The sequence below is a fragment of the Heteronotia binoei genome, unplaced genomic scaffold, assembly GCF_032191835.1.
Source record: "Heteronotia binoei isolate CCM8104 ecotype False Entrance Well unplaced genomic scaffold, APGP_CSIRO_Hbin_v1 ptg000568l, whole genome shotgun sequence".
In the NCBI taxonomy this organism is placed as follows: Eukaryota; Metazoa; Chordata; class Lepidosauria; order Squamata; family Gekkonidae; genus Heteronotia; species Heteronotia binoei.
Genome location: NW_026800051.1, coordinates 167,928 through 185,667, shown reverse-complemented (window position 1 = coordinate 185,667; position 17,740 = coordinate 167,928). Strand labels below are relative to the sequence as shown.

Below are 17,740 nucleotides of genomic sequence, written 5' to 3'. Positions count from 1 at the left end.
CAGAAAAGGATCTTTGCGCGTGCTGAACGCCGCTTTTACCTCCCAGTGAGCGTCTGATCCCATTCAAGCCCTCCTAGCGGGTTCTCTGGGGTCCCTCGGAGCGAAGCCCAGCCAACCAGAGACGGCGCCGAGGACGCTCTCCGGCCAGGCACCCACAGGGCGGCAGCCTCTCCTTTCGCGGGACTTCGGGGCGGGGCTTGGCCTCGGCGAAGGCGGCGCTTGGAGGCAGAGGCCGCGGTAGCGCCGGAGGACTGCAGAGCGGGCAACTGGCAGCCGGGCGTCGTGACTCGCGAGGAGCCCTGTTGGCGGGCGAGGGCTGCCGGCGTGGCGCTGACTCGATTCTTGGGCGAGAAACACGCGGGAAGCTACAGGTGGGGACGCCCCCCCAAGGAAATCCGCGGCGGGGGAAGAGGCTCGCTTGACCCCCTTCTGTGCCGGGGGCGCGCTGAGGTGAGGTGAGGAATGAGCGGGGTCTTTATTGGCTGGGAGGAGGAGGAGCGGCGATGGCGAGGGGGGGGGCGGGTTGGAGTTTCCTGGGCTCCGCGAAGCCTAGGACGGTTTTCCCGCCGAAGTTTGACTGCGACTGAAGTGAAATCTGAAGCGAGGGTTACCTGGCGAGGAGGGCGTGTGAACTTTCCCCATCTCCTTTCTGCGCCTCGAGATATGGAGGCAGGAGGAGCATTGCTTTATACCCCCGGCCTCGCCCTCAAATCAACCTCTGAGGGAAGCAGCTGAATGACTACAGCGAAAGGCAACGAGAATGCTAATAAAGGGGGACAATGAGAGAGTTGCCCAGTTATTGGCTGTGCATGTGGAGATACGTGGGAGTTGCAGGAGAGCCCAGGGAGAAGGAGGAATTCAGCAAAGAAAAAAGAAGAAGGGGGAAATACCCTGCTTACACTCGAAGGCTTTTTAGTAGATAACAGTAACAACCCTAACTATCTGATAGGCTATCCCAATCCAACTAAAGCATATCAGATCGTTTAAAAACCTAGTCTTCCAAGACTTTTGTCATATTTATGAGGATGGGCTTCTAGAAGACGAGCCCTGTAGCTGGAAAAACAATGTAGTCCAATGGCCTAAAGGCTAACATGTTGTATTAGGTGTTTTATTGGGTGGCTGGCAGAAGTAGATTCTTGACTCAACGTTGGTGCCATCATAAATGTGTGTGTGTGTTAAAGTCCGGAATATAAGGAAATGCATGCCTTAAGTTCAGCACTTTTCTGGGGACTTTGACTTGTGGTTCTTGGAAGAGCAATCTTCTGCCAAGTGTGGCAAAGATCATGTTGAAAACAGATTTAGAAAGCAATTTGTGATAGGGCATTGGGGGGGGGGGGTCTGTGTTCAAAGAAAAACAAGCAAATAACAGCAATCCTGTTGGATGCAGGAAAGCCCTTAGCTGCACTTGATTAAAATGGTTCCTTGCGTCACAGCCCTAATTTTAAAGCAGTAGCTTCATCTCCAGAACCAGGTCAATCATTCACCCTTCGCTTTTGCTTGAAACTTGGAAGTGTGCTAAAAATATGGCTTGATGGTATGGGTTCTGAGTGTCACATATGTCAAAGTCCAAATCTTTCAACCCTAATAAAAGAGTGCGGAAATAGTGGGACATATATGCATGGTGAAAGAACAGGTTGTAGTTGCTTGTAAGTAATCTCCCTGAGCTCAGTATTAAAACACCCTTTCTAGGTGTGGTGTTACCATTAGATAATACAAAAAATTCTTCAGCTGCCTGACTGTTGAAAAGTTTTGTGGGGCATGGCATAGACTCTTTCACCAACAGAAGCTGATCCAATTGGGGGGGGGGACATCCTACCTATTTAGTTTCTCTTTTTCTGAGGCAGCCATGTACTCTGAACTATTCTTGACAAGTATTTTTTCTGTTATTTAATAGTCTCTGAAACTTGTTTCTCTTTATGACATATGTATGCGGAATAATAAATTGCCTGCAATCAATACATTAAGTAAAAAAAGCAACAAAAATCCTTTTTTAAAAAGTTTCAAATTCTTTACAATCACTGTACAGCTAGTATTTGAATTGTATTGTTTTTGTTAGGATGGAATCTTTCTGTAAGCAAATTATAGATTTTCAGATTATGAGTTTCTTCTGAATGATTAATTTTTAAAATTCTCTTGTCTTCTTGTTAAGAAGGACAGATCACATTCCTGGCTCAATGTTGGGTTGACACTAGCACTTGATTATGGATGGCCAAAATGAAGTGGACGTTTCTAACAGTAATGTTACACCACTGTGGAGAAGGAGGACAGCCCACCAGGTCAGTTCGCATGCAAAATGCAAACCCAGGCCCCAGTCTTATCAGAGCTCCACTGGGGTCCTCTTCACGGATTTCCCTGTGGAAGACAGGGATATGTGCACTTCAACTCAGCCTACTGAAACAATAATTACTTCTCCGGACAAGAAATCTATTGAGAAGAGTCCTTTGCATTTCAGTTACAGCCTCAGTTCAGTGCCAAATGGAAAGGTTCGACTTCCAGAGAGCAAATCTCTCTCCCCTGGGCTTTCTGACAGGAAATCTCAAGTCCTGAAAACTGTTTCAAATAATTCTATAAATTGTACAGCTAATGGTTCTATAAATTCCGCAGGAAACAAACTGGTTCATCCAGCAAGGGTTTCCGATCAAACAGAGAAGGAGCAAATTGTCTCGAGGCTTGGATTTTCTCCTGCAGAAATTGTGCTTTCACTAAACAACAAAAGCACTGTGTCAGCATTTCAACCAACCCAGACCTCTAAAACTTCAGAGAAGACACCTGTTTGCTTGTCTCTGTCTTCTGAACAGCAGCATCTACCTCTTCAAAGACTTCCATCAAGTGAGAATGAGCTCACAGAAGCACAACCTGTGGTTCTGAGTACGAATAGTCCTGCTGCGTTAAAAGTGGGGAAACAACAGATCATCCCTAAGAGTTTGGCTTCTGAAATAAAAGTAGCCAACAAACACAGTAGCCAAAATGGGGAGCCAAACAGGAGGGCTCTTAAAGTTCGCAGCATGGTGGAGATTATTAATGCACCTTTGGTAGCTGGTAAAGATGAAGCAGCAGAAGGTGATGTGGATAGCCCAGGGATACTGAGACGTGGCTTGAGGTCTACTTCGTATCGGCGAGCTGTTGTGAGTGGGGTTGAGTTTGATAGTACAGCCAACTTTAAGAAGAAAAACAGAATGTCCCAACCAGTGCTGAAAGCAGTGGTTGAAGACAAGGAAAAATTTTCTAGTTTAGGAAGAATCAAGGTAAGTAAACAAACACTATTTTTTTTCATCAACATAATCTCTGTTTTTCTGAATTATATATACAGTCTTGTGAGATGGACTTGCTCAAAGTTAGCCTATAAATTAAGCTACCTGCCAAAGTACTGATTCATACTTCAGTGTGCATTTGTGTTTGCTGTTGTGAATACTGTCAAGTCTGAAATCATGTAAATAGATAAACAGGGGAAAGACAAAAAAGGTTCGTTTGTGTGCTGTTTCCTGTCTGGGTGTGCAGACCTATACTCTGCAAGGAGATGGAGTTAAAACTCCTTTTCCCGTTTATGCCCTCTGCCTCACCTGCAAATTCAGAGGAAATTCAGTTCAGCTAGGAAATGATGGAAGAGGGTAGAAGTCAGAGGTGACTTGATCTGCGCAGGGCACTTTCTCTCCTTTTGAGAATGGAATATGTTTGTGAAAATGCAAGAGGAGAAAAGTTGGTCACATTGGAGTAGAGAGAAATGCCCTCTATAGGAGTGTATCTGAGGGCTCTAATTTCATAATTTGCAGCAGTAGCAACTGTTTGGGAATGGAGAAGACTGAATGGGGCCTTCTCTTATCACCTTTTTGGAAATAGTTTGATTTTTGTAAACTTTTCCCTTGGATTACAGTCTAAACTCAGATATGTTAATGCATTGGTTTCTTGGCCATTGAAGTTCACCGTCATTTGATTTTTGAAAAACTTATTTAAAAAAAAAAGAATGGCTTGTTCATTGCTTTTCCTTTTGCTGTTTGCCATTCAGTATGTGAAACTGGTAGGAAGTCCTATTCAAAACACTGTGGGTTCTCCCCCTCCTTTAATATTACATCTGTAATATCACACTACCTATAGCTTCTTCAACATTCGTTTTCAAATACTTAGTGATACGCATCTCTTCTTATGCATTCACTATACAAACATCAATGCCTATGATACCCATCACTTCCATATAAAATGAAAATTGTCCTGGTTGGGGATTTGAATTGAGTTTTCTCACATCTTGATAGACCCAGTGTTGTTTTCACCAGAGTGCACCAGTTCTTTGTGTTGTTGGAACTTTCTGTAATAGCTGTTTCCAAAAGCATTATTTGCTTAATGTCTGTATCTTGGTACATACTTTTTTTGTGCAGTTATCAGTTTTAAATCAAATCAGTATACTTCCTGAAGCGCTTGTGCGCTGAACTGGACAATTTGAAAAGCATCTATCTTCAAAATGCAGAAGACCTTCTTCCTGTACTGGGTGGAAAGAGTCCTACTGCACATTTTGCAAAACCAATGTGGATCTTGGAATGTAGATTGGCCAGGACTGGCAGTGGATGGCTATCTTAATTGGGGAAGGAGAAGCACAGGGCTGGAACATCTCTGTGCCTTCAAAACCACTCATGAAGGCCATTGTCCCAAAATATGAATTAAAAACTAATGATAGTTCTTCTACCTGTTGCTGTATGCCTTTGGGTTGTCCGGCATATTAGCTGCATTCAGTTTACTAGAGTCCCTTATGTATGTGAATAAAGGAAACTGACATATCCCAAAGGATTTTCCACACCACAAAACAAATGAAGTGGTACAAAGGTGGGTGTTTTGTAAACATGGCTTTTGCATGGCAGCTATTCATAGGTAAGCTTTGCTCACGACCTGAGTTCGATCCCCGGCGGAAGCTGGGTTTTCAGGTAGCCAGCTCGAGGTTGACTCAGCCTTCCATCCTTCCAAGGTCGGTAAAATGAGTACCCAGCTTGCTGGGGGAAAGTGTAGATGACTGGGGAAGGCAATGGCAAACCACCCTGTAAAAAGTCTGCCGTGAAAATGTTGTGAAAGCAACGTCACCCCAGAGTCGGAAACAACTGGTGCTTGCACAGGGGACCTTTCCTTTCCTATTCATAGGTAGGTTCAGTAAGAGAAGTTAGGTTAAAAAATAAACAGTAAGATGTATAAACAGGATTTCTTGTTTTGCATCAGTGCTTTTGCTAAAATGTCATTTTATTTTCAGGCCCAACTTAACACTAGTTTTTAGAGAGAGACCCATTCCATCTGTTTATTCTGAATAAGTTCCATTGGCCCTGGGTAGCCCAGCCTAGCCTGATCTCATCAGAACTTGTAATCTGAGCAAAATTGGCCCTGTTAATATGAATTATGTGGATGGGGGACCACCAAACAAGTCCAGGGTTGCAGAGTCCACAGAGGCAGGCAGTGGCAAAAGGGTTGCCAGATCCACCAGGGGAGATGATGTCACCTGAGCCTCCCTCCTGTTCTTGGAACATAAGAGAAGCCATGTTGGATCAGGCCAATGGCCCATCCGTCCAACACTCTGTGTCACACAGTGGCCAAATTTTTTTTTATATATATATACACACACACACACACACTGTGGCTAATAGCCACTGATGGACCTCTGCTCCATATTTTTATCTAAACCCCTCTTGAAGGTGGCCATGCTTGTGGCCGCCACCACCTCCTGTGGCAGTGAATTCCACATGTTAATCACCCTTTGGGTGAAGAAGTACTTCCTTTTATCCGTTTTAACCTGTCTGCTCAGCAATTTCATTGAATGCCCACGAGTTCTTGTATTGTGAGAAAGGGAGAAATGTACCTCTTTCTCTGCTTTCTCCATCCCATGCATTATCTTGTAAACCTCTATCATGTCACCCCGCAGTCGACGTTTCTCCAAGCTAAAGAGTCCCAAGCGTTTCAACCTTTCTTCATAGGGAAAGTGTTCCAGTCTTTTATCATTCTAGTCGCCCTTTTCTGGACTTTCTCCAATGCTATAAATATCCTTTTTGAGGTGTGGCGACCAGAACTGCACACAGTACTCCAAATGAGACCGCACCATCGATTTATACAGGGGCATTATGATACTGGCTGATTTGTTTTCAATGGAAAGTCCTCCTCATCTCCCACTGGTCACTATGACCCTAGTCAGTAGTGATTTGACAGTACTTTCCATCACCATCATTGGGTTAGCCATGTTGATCTGTTGTAATTACGAGGACTGTTGCTTTAAAAGACTAAGACAGGTGCATGAGGCAACCTCCAGCACAAGTGCCAGACTGCATGTGCTGGACACAATGCCAGTTCTGTCTCTAAAGGATTGGAACAAGTCCCTGATGTTCTGGCAGTTCTGCTGTGTCTCCTGTTGCCTTCTGTATATCTGTCCAATATCTGACTAACTTTCATCTCATTAACCCTGCTCCTCTCCCTTTTGCTTGCTGATACACCAACATCTAAATTTTCATAGACTAGAGCCTACTTCAACAAACTGCATGATAAAAAACCTAAACATATTAGCTGTTGCAACCTCCAAAGACATGTAGCAAAGTAAACTGTCATGTGGGTTTTTTTCTCCCCATGACACTATTCATCGCATGTTTGTTCTACACTTAGTGGCCCAGATTCAACCATTTAGAAGCTACTGCTCCATATTAAGCTGTACACAGGAAATAGAAGACAAGCCTGGTTTGTTTCTTATGTGAATTCTGTGAGCTCTAAATATGATTCCAGACTAATGAAATCACTGCATGTTACTAAACTGTATCAAAATGAACTAAGTGTTCTCCCCCTGCCCCTCTTGGAAGAATTTATCCATAAATAAAATGCACCATGTGATCTAATCTGATGGGCATGTGCAATTCTTCCATCTGTAAAACTGCTTCATTAATTTCAATAAAGGAAGCAGGTTGACGTGTGCATTCCTTTGGATGTGTCTGGAAAGCTCCAACCAGGTTGGAATATTTCTAGAGTCAGATCTCCACTGAAGGGGCAGCTGCCAATTTGATCTCCTTGTTATTAAATGTTTATTAATATTTGAATCTTAGATTATGAAATATAGTTTTCTTGATTATGCCACTTTGTGTACATTCTTACTTTGACAGTTGCCCTCTTCTTTTTTTCTCTCCTTGTAATATAATCTTAGAAGAAAATGCTGAAAGGACAAGGGACATTTGATGGAGACGGTAAGAACTAGTTTTTGGGTTGTGTGGTGTGATACCTAAAAAAAAGATGCAGAAAAAAACAAGCAAATAAGTTGTAAAGTAGAAGCAAACTCTTGCACCAGCTGAGCAGAGCTCATTATGTTGTTGCAAAAAATACTTAAATTCAAATTCAGGTTAACAGATTATGATTATTGCATCAAATTTCTCAAAATATATACATTTTTGGATATACCAGCCTGCACTCTATGTTACTTAGTAGTCTGTTCTGTCCTGTCATTTCTCTTTTATCAAACTGTGCTGTTGCTCCTTTATCTCTGCTGCAAATGTAGGTGAAGAGGATCTTGTCTGCCTCTTCTCTGTGTATCCTCAAGGCTAGCCTGGAGATCCACTTGTCATTACCATTATCTGTTTGCTTTATCAGGCAAATTAGCACTTTGCTTTCCCCCCTCCACATACAAGTCCTGCTTTCCTGCTTTTTTTTTTACTATTATATTTGCTGCTTCTATCAAAACTTTGGCTAGCATTCTTTTCTACATAAAACAGACTTTGAAGGTCAGTTTTGATTTTGTTTCTTCCTGCCATGCCTCAGTTCTTTTAGTCTGAAACACCATCATATTCTCTTTACAGACAATGAGGATAAAATACATGTTTAGTATGTTATAGATTGTTAATGTTTTTTTGGATTATGAATGTACTAAACAATGTTTTAGTTGTCTGGCAGAGTCATTACATTATATGCTGGTACTAATATTATATATTTACAAATGGCATGCATTTTCCTACGCTTTATAAATTCAAGGCCTTCAACCTAAGCTGTAAAGATTACAACAGCTGAAATGAATCTGACTTGGTGATAGCCTCAGTGAGAGGTCAGATTCTGTTTCCACTCAAATGGATAAAGCAAAAGCAGTCATACAATCTGATCCTGTTCATATGTGCACTAAAGTAAGCACTACAGAATTAAAGTGTAGCTTACTCCAAAGCAATGTTGTATAAGATTGCGGGACTGAAGGCCTGAAATATAGCTTAATCCACTTTTGTAGAGGGCTTTCTCTTGGCTGCCTAAAAAGATGTTTGAGTCCTTTTTTAATATGCTAGTGTTGAAGCGAAAGTTATATAGGCTTCTTTAATATATATCATTGCATACTCTGATCAGGCTCATTTTCAGAGTACTAAATTAATATCTCTGTGACCTCTTCTGGTTGTATGTCTTCAGAAAGGATGGAAGGTTGGAACCTCTGTCCCTGGTTTCTTTGGTGGCACCCAAAAGCCATATGTAAAAATCCTGCGCTTTGCTTTACAGTCATTTTATAGATGAGGCATGCCATTCCTATTTGTACATTGCCTAGAGCCCAGCATTAGCTGGGATGGGGCGATCCACTAAGTTGAAGAAAATAAATAATGACTGGACTCCAAACAGTAAAATCTTAAGAAGTTATACCCTTCTATTGAAATCAGTAGGTTTAAAAATCTGTAATTCTGTTTAGGATAGCACTTTTAAAATAAGATTTTTGGGGAGCAGGTATTAGGCAATGTAATTCTATTGACTTTTGCTAGACAGAGCAATGACATCTGCAGTGAAAAGGGGTGGCAGAAATGGAACTACTATTAGGTCTTGTTCACAGAAAAATGAGAGTCTGAGGAGATAAGGCAGGATAGAAATATATAAAATATTTTGATGTTATTTATTGCATTAAGATACAGAGCAGCAAACAAAAATATCACCAATAAAAAGGCTCTATTAATAAATGCAATAAATGTATTCAGTGGAAAGGTGGGATACAAAACTGCTTTGGATCCTCATGTGATGAAAGGCAGAGTATAATTAAATAAATGCATTTTCTAAAATAAATCAATCAGAAGACTCCTGTTATGATCTAAAACCACAAGGTTGCTGTCATTTGTATGTAAAGTACATGCCCCATTTATTTTGGTCCATATGTTCTCTATGAGCCTCCCTTAGCATTTTGTAGAACTGCTCTTCATTTAAAGGGAAAGGTCAGCTGAGGAAAGGTTTCATTGTGTACATAGGATTACTGGATTGAAGATCTGGGGGGAAAAAAACCCTGAGAGGAATTGATAGCAGTTTCCATTATACAGGGAAAGACAGTGTCTTTTCCACTGGGAAATAAGTCTGCTTCTTTAACAATGGAAAATTGGATTGGATCTTGGAAGTGATCTGTTCTACTAATGATGGAGCTTTCTTTCAACACAGAAAGACCTCTGCTGAAACAGAGCCTTTGACCATCAGAACATTCAATTCCAACACTTTGCAGCGAAGAAAATCATTACCATTAATAGAATAGATCAATGGGATCCAACCCAACAAAACAAGTTTCAGATCCTTTTAAAATAAAACCAAAAAGCTGCTTTGAATTTGCAATCAAAATAAACAGAATCAGATAAAGTTATATATGCCAATTTAGCTGAATAAGTTATTCAAGTGTCAGAATTTGATGCTTGCATTTTCAGAAATTGGGATTTTTAATGCAGAATTCCAGTAGACTCCATGGGACTTTACCCTGACATTTTTTATGTACAAAAGCACTGCTTTTATTTCACAATGTTATTGTAGATTTGCAGCATCATACTATAGATTATCTGATTCTTAGATCATTAACCCTTTCTTTATTACTGTTGTGCGTGTAATACATGAAATTAGAACTATCTAAGACAAAAAAGACAGATTTAGTCGTTCATACAAATTATGAAATTGAAAATGCTTATATGCATTTGTTGTGCTTCCCACTATTCACAGTTCCTCAAAAATTTTTTACAAACCTTTGGCCACCTATTTGCTCTTTTTTTAGCATAAGGACTAGAAACTTGATTTTTTAAAAATAAAAATAAAAAAAAGATTCAATGTACAGTTCTTTGCTTGTTTGCAATGCATGGAACAGTTTTTTGTTAAAAGCAGAAGTCTTTCACTCTACCACTTTTTACAAACACAAGCTGAAGGAGAATAAAATTGTTTTTCATTTTCTTCAACAAAGAACACAAGCTATATTGAGTTTGGATGGAAGGCATCTTTTTAGTGGTACAGTGATCCATTGTTACTGTAATATCTATTATGTTGTTGTACATTCCAAACAAGAGTCTATCTTTGTCTACTGGATATGGGTTTGATATTCATAGTTTTGTTGTTTCTATACTACAGAAAGTCTTCTCAAATCAATTTCTTTTTCATGGTATTGTAGAAAATGCTGTGCTGTATCAGAACTACAAAGAAAAAGCACTAGATATAGATTCCGATGAAGAGGTAGAATTAAAAGAACAGAAGTCAGATGAAAAGATAGTTATTCAATACAAACCTCTGAGATCAACATGGAGCCAGTTGTCTGTGGTAAGTGCCATAAAGTTATGTAGCCCAAAACCAAATTGAAATGCAGTCGTGTATGTAAGCAAGTCTCTTATCTGCTATTGTCCTTTTCAACTTGAAGTTTTATGGCTTTCTTTTTGCCCTCAAAATACCTCCCCGAGTGAAATGTTTATGGACATGGAGATAATATTCAGAGCTGTAACAGACAAAGAAACACTGCTGCCAAATTTATATTCTTGACATGGTTAGACTTATATAAACAAGTCAACTGCGTTAGCTGCAGAACCCATCGCTTTTCAGATCTTTTGAGTGTTTTTCAGTAAAACCATAAAGAGAGATTTTAGTGAAAATAGCATTAAAAAAGATGAACAGAATTCCCAGGGATGTGCACTTCTTTCCGCACCCCTTTACCTCCCCTTTACACTTCCTCTACCCCCCTTTCCTCCTTATACTTTCTGTTACTTTTGCATCAGTGTAACTATGGTTAATGCAAACCAAGTACCTTCATAAGTGAGAGGTTTGTAGTCATGATTTGAAGTGGGTTGCAGACCCTTCTTGGTTTATATTAACTATGGTTGCTTAGCATCCTGTGTTAAATGCTCCAAATTGCTTTTTTAAACTCAGGAGAGTTTAAAGATGGCATATTTGCCACATGTTACAACCAGACCTGGCATTAAAGATGGCATATTTGCCACATGTTACAACCAGACCTGGCATTACCAGAGAAACATGAAAATGACCATGGAGAAACAGCAATCATGCTACTAAAGGCATGCAGTAATCTGACCCAACTTGATACAATAACATTTGCATGATTCTCTGGTTTTGCAGATGTTGGCTTAGTTAAGCAAATATTGAAGAGGTGAAGGTTCTTCTTTTGTTTGTATAATACAGTGTGCTATGGTTACAAGTACAATTTAATTAAAGATGTAAGAGGATTGTAATTGACTTCCCTTATTTAATGTTAACTCTTGGCAGTATCTTTTCATACTAGAAGTTCTTTAAAAACCTTACAATAGCAAACACATCAAAAATGAATGTTTTTAACATCCTAAAAAATCATCCTCTTCCCCCTAATAATATTAGCATATTATTTATCCAGAGAACCAAATTTACAAAATTATTAAAATGATGACATGGTAATAACATTTGCAATGAGAAGGAACGTGACAGGGAAAACCATCTCTCTTTCTGTGAGAATTTTGTGTACCTTTTTGAGGCTTTTCAAAGAAAAACAAGCAGGATCATACTATTACATGTGGGGAACATCTCATTTTCCCTTCCCAACAGTTTCTTCTTTCCCTTCCCTGAAAGCCCATGTAACCTTTCATAATCTTTTAATTAGACCTTTTCCTACCTTTACCTGCCCCTCCATCTTCAGCTCTTCTTCCTTCCCTGCCTCTGGCAGCCTCTATGTAGGAAAACTGTGGCCCAGGTCAGGTCCAGTTTCACAGAGGGGAACTTACAAGGACCTGTGGTGGGACCTCTTTTTCCCCTGTATCACCTTCACCACACTAAGCAAAGTGGAAACAGGGATAAGAAGGAAGTGGAGTTGAATCAAGTGATCTAAAGGCAGGACAGGAAGCTAGCAAAGGTGGGGAGAGCAGCAGCTGGAGCCATGGAGAGGAATAGCACTAGTTTAGGGAGGAGGGCTACAAGGAAGGGGTATAAAATTTCCATTTCACTGCAGCCCCTTCCATTATGAGAAGGGGATGCAGTGAAACGGGCACTGGAATGTAGATTGCAAGTTAAAGGTCATAAAATAGTTGGGCAATGTTTTCACTAATAGTTTGGAGAAACCCAATGTCAAGTACTGTTCTGATCTGAGAGAAATGCTATGTAAACAGGCACTACTTCCTGAGCATGTGCCAGACAAAAAGAAAGTGGACCTAAAACTGCCACTATTGTACGCACAGTGTCATCTTTTTAATCTTGGATTACTTAGTTTAAGGTCTGAACACATGCTGGCCTATTTAAACCAAATCGGTCTCTTGCGATTGTTTCTGAACTGGAGGTGCTTCAGTTTTTGAGCCTGGATAGAAAAGAAAAAGTTGCTGGCTGAAAGTTGTGGTTGGCACAGAGTCCAGACCACTTTTGGCAGTCAGGAGGCTGCCTAAGTGAAGTAAACGTTCTGGCTTTTTATCACAGGATGTAATAGGAAAAAAGTAGACACTCTGGAGCATGTTTACATAGCAGGCAAGCACTGTCACTGTAACTTCTGTCTCAGTAGGAGGGAGGCATGATACTGTGGAATTTTTATTTTAGTAGGTTCACATTTTAAAAAACAAACTAAAAGAAATGAGATGTATTCTGCAAGAATTTTGTTTAGTTTGGGGTGGAGACAGAAATCACAGTTCTGCTGTCTCATAGATCAATGTATATCAGTTTCTAGTTGGAACCTTGATATTTTGAACCTTAACATTTTGATAAGCTTATCTGTCTGAAATTATGCTCCTGCAAGGGTGGAAAAATATCATGCTTTGGAGTATTGTGATGGTACAGTGGTCAAAATGTATTAGATTATGGCAGAGTGTCCTCCTACAGGTAAGGATTCAGCATACTTATTATAGAATATTTCCTACTGAATTTGGTGGGAATTACTTTTGAGTAAATACAGGCTTGGATCTATTGAAGTGTTTTTGTGGGCAGAAAGATTTCTGCATGCAGAGAATGTCTTTTTTGCTTTATGCTACAACCTGAAATGCCTCCCAAAATTCTACTCCCCAACCAGCATTTTTGGAAGCATTTTGGGCAATGGGCTGAAAAGAGAGGGGAAAGGTAGGAAAGTCATTCATTGAGGGCAAGCATCCTTCCATCCATGGAAATACTCCAGTGGGTCCAAGCCATAGCTGGATGGTGGTTCTCAGTATCTTGGAAATACAGAACTAGTTGAAATTTTTATTTTATTTACTATCTACTTTGGTTTGGGTCCTGACTATCTTCCTAAACTGTGTTATTCTGTTCTAATGACTAAGTTGCTTGGTGTTTTCATAATGTTAACAAGATTTCAATGTTTTTTCTTTCTTTTTTTTAAAACTACATTTAAAATACCACCAAACCAAAATGTGAAGCCAACCAATTTGAGTTAGTCTGTTGGAGGGGTGGGAAATGGTTATTTTCATATTCTTAAGAGAAAAAAACCCAATATTCAGCATTATCATTTCTTTCAGGTGAAGAAGAGTGGTCTATCTCAGACCATCAGCCAAGAAGAAAGAAAAAGACAAGAGGTATTTGAACGCACTAAGTACATAATAATTAATTAGCACAGTGCTTTATGTATGCTTTCAGGAGATCAGCTGCAATAAATTATTGTTTCCTGTTTCATTTCCTCTCCACTCTGTTATGGTACAGAGGTGCCTCTTTTATCTGGACTTCCTAGCAATATGAAGCATGTTAGAATGAAAGTTGCGAAGCATGTTAGAATGAAAGTTGCTGAGGGATATATAAAGAATAAACACTTCTGTATCTGGTTTGCAGTAAGTATCTAACGACGAGAGCATGAGATAAAAAGGATGAGGTGGCTTGATTGGAGTCTTTCTGAGGTCATGCAAATACATGCAAATACATGATTCTGAAATGTGGTCTGCATAGAAAAGCCTTATATTTAGCCCGATCCTACTCCCGCAGTTCAAAGTATTTATTTCTGAACAGTTATTTGACCATTATCCTCACATTCCACTCTATATTTAGGGGAGGGACAGTGGCTCAGTGGTAGAGCATCTGCTTGGTAAGCAGAAGGCCCCAGGTTCAATCCCCGGCATCTCCAACTAAAAAGGGTCCAGGCAAATAGATTGAAAAACCTTTGCTTGAGACCCTGGAGAGCCGCTGCCAGTCTAAGTAGACAATACTGACTTTGATGGGCCAAGGGTCTGATTCAGTATAAGGCAGCTTCATGTGTTCATGTGTATATACATTTTCAGATAGTGAGATATCTTCTGTTTTCTGAAATATAATATGAGGAGTGATCCTAAAAATATCCTGTTTTCTCCTCCTCAACCCTCTCCTCTGTTCTCTAGAGGCATCTGCTGTACATTTGATGAATATGGATAAGCTCCTCCACCTCTTTTTGGCTTGAGCAACACCTGAAGAGAGCTGCCCCTCAGATCAGTCATTCCTGCTAATGCAGTGAAAGAGCATAAGGAAGTACCTAAAGATCCTTTTGTGAGTGTAAGTTATCAGATTTTTTAGTTGAATATAGTCAGTATTGGAGATCACATGGAGACTCTGCCGCTAACAGAGAAGAGTCACAGTTTGGGGCAGTTCTTTTCAGCTGCAGTTCAAACCAAAAGGAGAGGAGCCTGCCAGAGGAGTGTGGAGAGCCTGACAAAATATTGAATGGTTTGCCCAAGCAGGGTGCTAGAATGAACTGCATAAATTCTTACGTTAAGGTTTTAAACTATTAAATCCTGCTTTGAATGATCCTTAGCATGAAAAAAAAACCCTCAATGAAAATAGAAAACTTTCATACTTCTTCACCTGCAAACAGAAATGGCACAGAAAGTTCTGCCTTCTCAGTATTGTCTCTTGTCATTCTCACGTGTTCTCCTCACACTCAGCTGGAAGATCAGATAGCCCAGCTGGATGGGACAGATCTCAAGGCGTACATGACATGTATCTTAGGATGAAGAAAGAACAATGACAGTAGCTTGAGAAGAAAAGAGCCAAAAAGAGATTGTGACGAGTGATTATGGGAGCAGGTTGGCTGATGAGAGTATCCTGGAAAGATATGGGCCTTCAGAGTTCTCTGTAAACCCTTTCCTGCTCTCTAGCCAGAGGACACAGAATAAGCACTCATGGGAAATGAAAGCTGTCTCCCGTAATATACCCAGAAAATACCTTCAGATTCTATTGAAAAATAATAATTGGTGGTTGGCATAGATAACTTGAGTGCTGTTTCACTTGTGAGAGTGAATTCTTTAAACTCATATGTCTAATGCAGGGGTGGGGAACCTCTAACCCGAGGGCGAGGTCACTTGGTGTGGCCCTCAGGGATTGCTCAGCCAAACCAAGCCATATGGTAGCCTCTCTGGGGCCTGGCTGGCCAGTGAGGATCATGGGGCCCAGCTGCCTCTCAGGGCCAGGCAGGGATCACAGGGCCCAGATGTACTGTGCCATGGGGCCTGGCCAGCCGGCCAGAATCGCTGCAGGGCCTGGAAAAGTTACCGTCACAGTTCAGTTTGCACTTGATTATCCCAGATGGTGTGGCCTAATATGCTAATATTAGGGGATGTGATCTAATATGCTACTGAGTTCCTGCTGGACCTATTCATTTGCTTAGGGCAGCAGACCATGTGTGTGTGTGCCAGATTAGGCTTTCTCCACATGACTTCAAAATAGAAAAACAATTATTTGCATTAATTTTGCTGGCCTGAATCATTCTGCCTCGACGGAGCACTGTTTTTTAAGTTGATAATTTTTTATGGCCCATGAATGATGTTATAAATATCCATATGGCCCTTGGCAGAAAAAAGGTTCCCCACCCTGGTCTAATGGCATAAAGGATAAAATTATTGTTGGATTTCAGAAAGGGGTGAGAATGCCACCAGGTTGTTGTAATTTATCAGTTCTGCACTCACAGTGGTGTGCTAAACTGAGAACTAAATAGGCTGGAGTAAATGTTAGGAGTGGTTTTTTTCTTCTTCAGATTAAATGTACCTGAATCCTCTAGTGCAGGGGTCCTCAAACTTTTTAAATAGGGGGCCAGTTCACTGTCCCTCAGACTGTTGGAGGGCCGGACTGCCGTTACTGTACAAGGTCGCGGGCCGTCAGTTCTCCATCTTTTGCATCTCTCTCCCTTCCCCACACCACACACCCCGGCCTGGGAACTCACCTCACCTCGGTATCACCTCACACTCTGTCTCCGCCGCCTCAGCCCAGTGCCGGAAGTGTGCGTTGCTAACGCGAGTTTAGGTCGAACGTCACTTCCGGTCTGATTTTGCCATAACCCGGCGGGCCGCATAAACGTCCTCAGCGGGCCGCATCTGGCCCACGGGCCGTAGTTTGAGGACCCCTGCTCTAGTGCCATATGCAAAGCTTCACTACACATTTGGTATCTAAAGAGTTCTACAGAGAATTCATAAACTCTCAAACTTCAGACATCTGTTTGTATTGATGCCATGCAAATTAAGTATAATTCTATTTCACACTGTTGCTCATGGGGGGCTGTCACTTATCTTCACTAAGAAATAGTAATTGGTAAATATGTTCTCATTGTTCATCTCTGATTAGTCTCACTGGATTATACATAAGTTTATGCATTTCTTGTATTTATTTTGAGCAAATCAAGTATTCAGAGAGCTGCTAAAAACTTTTTAAAAAAAATTCAGAATAGATATAAGTGGCCAACACATTTCTCATTTTGATTTTCATACTGGCATGGCCATCCTTGATTTTCTCAACTGGGAAGGAATCAATGAAGGCTCTCATCAGTACCAGGAACAAAGAATCTTTAAATAGTGTAGTGAAGACCAGGGCTTAGATGTTCTTTCTCTGAACAAAAAAAGAACAGATTGAAACAAATTAGTCACGGAACTCTGCAGCTCTTTCTAGGCAAATCCTTTCCTCATGATTGTAGTGAAGGGGACAAGGATAGCAGAAATTTGAAGGCAAGAAGATTTGTGGGAAACTAGCATCCTAGCATTAAGGCTTCTTCTATCCCCTCCAGGCATTTATACAAAAATGAGCACATATCTTTCCCTGTCGTTGATTGTGAAGTGTAGACTTCTTTAAAAATAATAGTAGAACTGCTTATCCCGTTTATGAGTATGATATAGTAATATTTATGGCGGCTAAAATGACTAACCTCAGGCTGTCATATATTGATCACATCATGAGAAGGTAAGACATACCAAAGAAGGCAGGAGAAGTTGAAGGCAGTGCAACATGAGATGGATTGACTCAGTAAAGGAAGCCTCAGCCGTCGGTTTGCAAGACTTGAACAAACCTGTTAACAATAGGACATTTTGGAAGTCATTAATTAATACCGTCATCATGTCAGAAGTGACTAGATGGCGGAACACACACACACACACGGTATACTTCAGGGCTGGCATAGTTTAAAAGATAATGACAGTGCAAGCCATACCAGAACCCAACTCAAATGCCAAAACATCTTTGCATACACAAAGGCTAAATATATCTTTTACATTAATGGTAACATGCTACTTGAAACAGACCCCTGTATCAAGTATGCAGAGAATGACTTCACTTTCTGTTACTGTCTAATCTTGAACTGAGTAAAGCAAAAAATTAGAGA

The 17,740-nt window shown here is 40.7% G+C and overlaps 1 protein-coding gene across 1 annotated transcript in view; it reads left to right on the top strand.

Moving 5' to 3' along the window:
- The first annotated feature begins 2,131 nt into the window (after positions 1–2,131).
- The window catches only part of LOC132590744 (rho guanine nucleotide exchange factor 26-like), an 82,518-nt gene continuing 66,909 nt past the window's right edge, over positions 2,132–17,740 (top strand). Inside the window, exons 1-4 of the mRNA XM_060263654.1 lie at positions 2,132–3,245; positions 7,148–7,187; positions 10,364–10,509; positions 13,656–13,712. Of these exons, the coding sequence (XP_060119637.1) occupies positions 2,202–3,245; positions 7,148–7,187; positions 10,364–10,509; positions 13,656–13,712 (1,287 nt within the window). The 5' untranslated portion in view covers positions 2,132–2,201. The remainder of the gene's footprint in view (positions 3,246–7,147; positions 7,188–10,363; positions 10,510–13,655; positions 13,713–17,740) is intronic.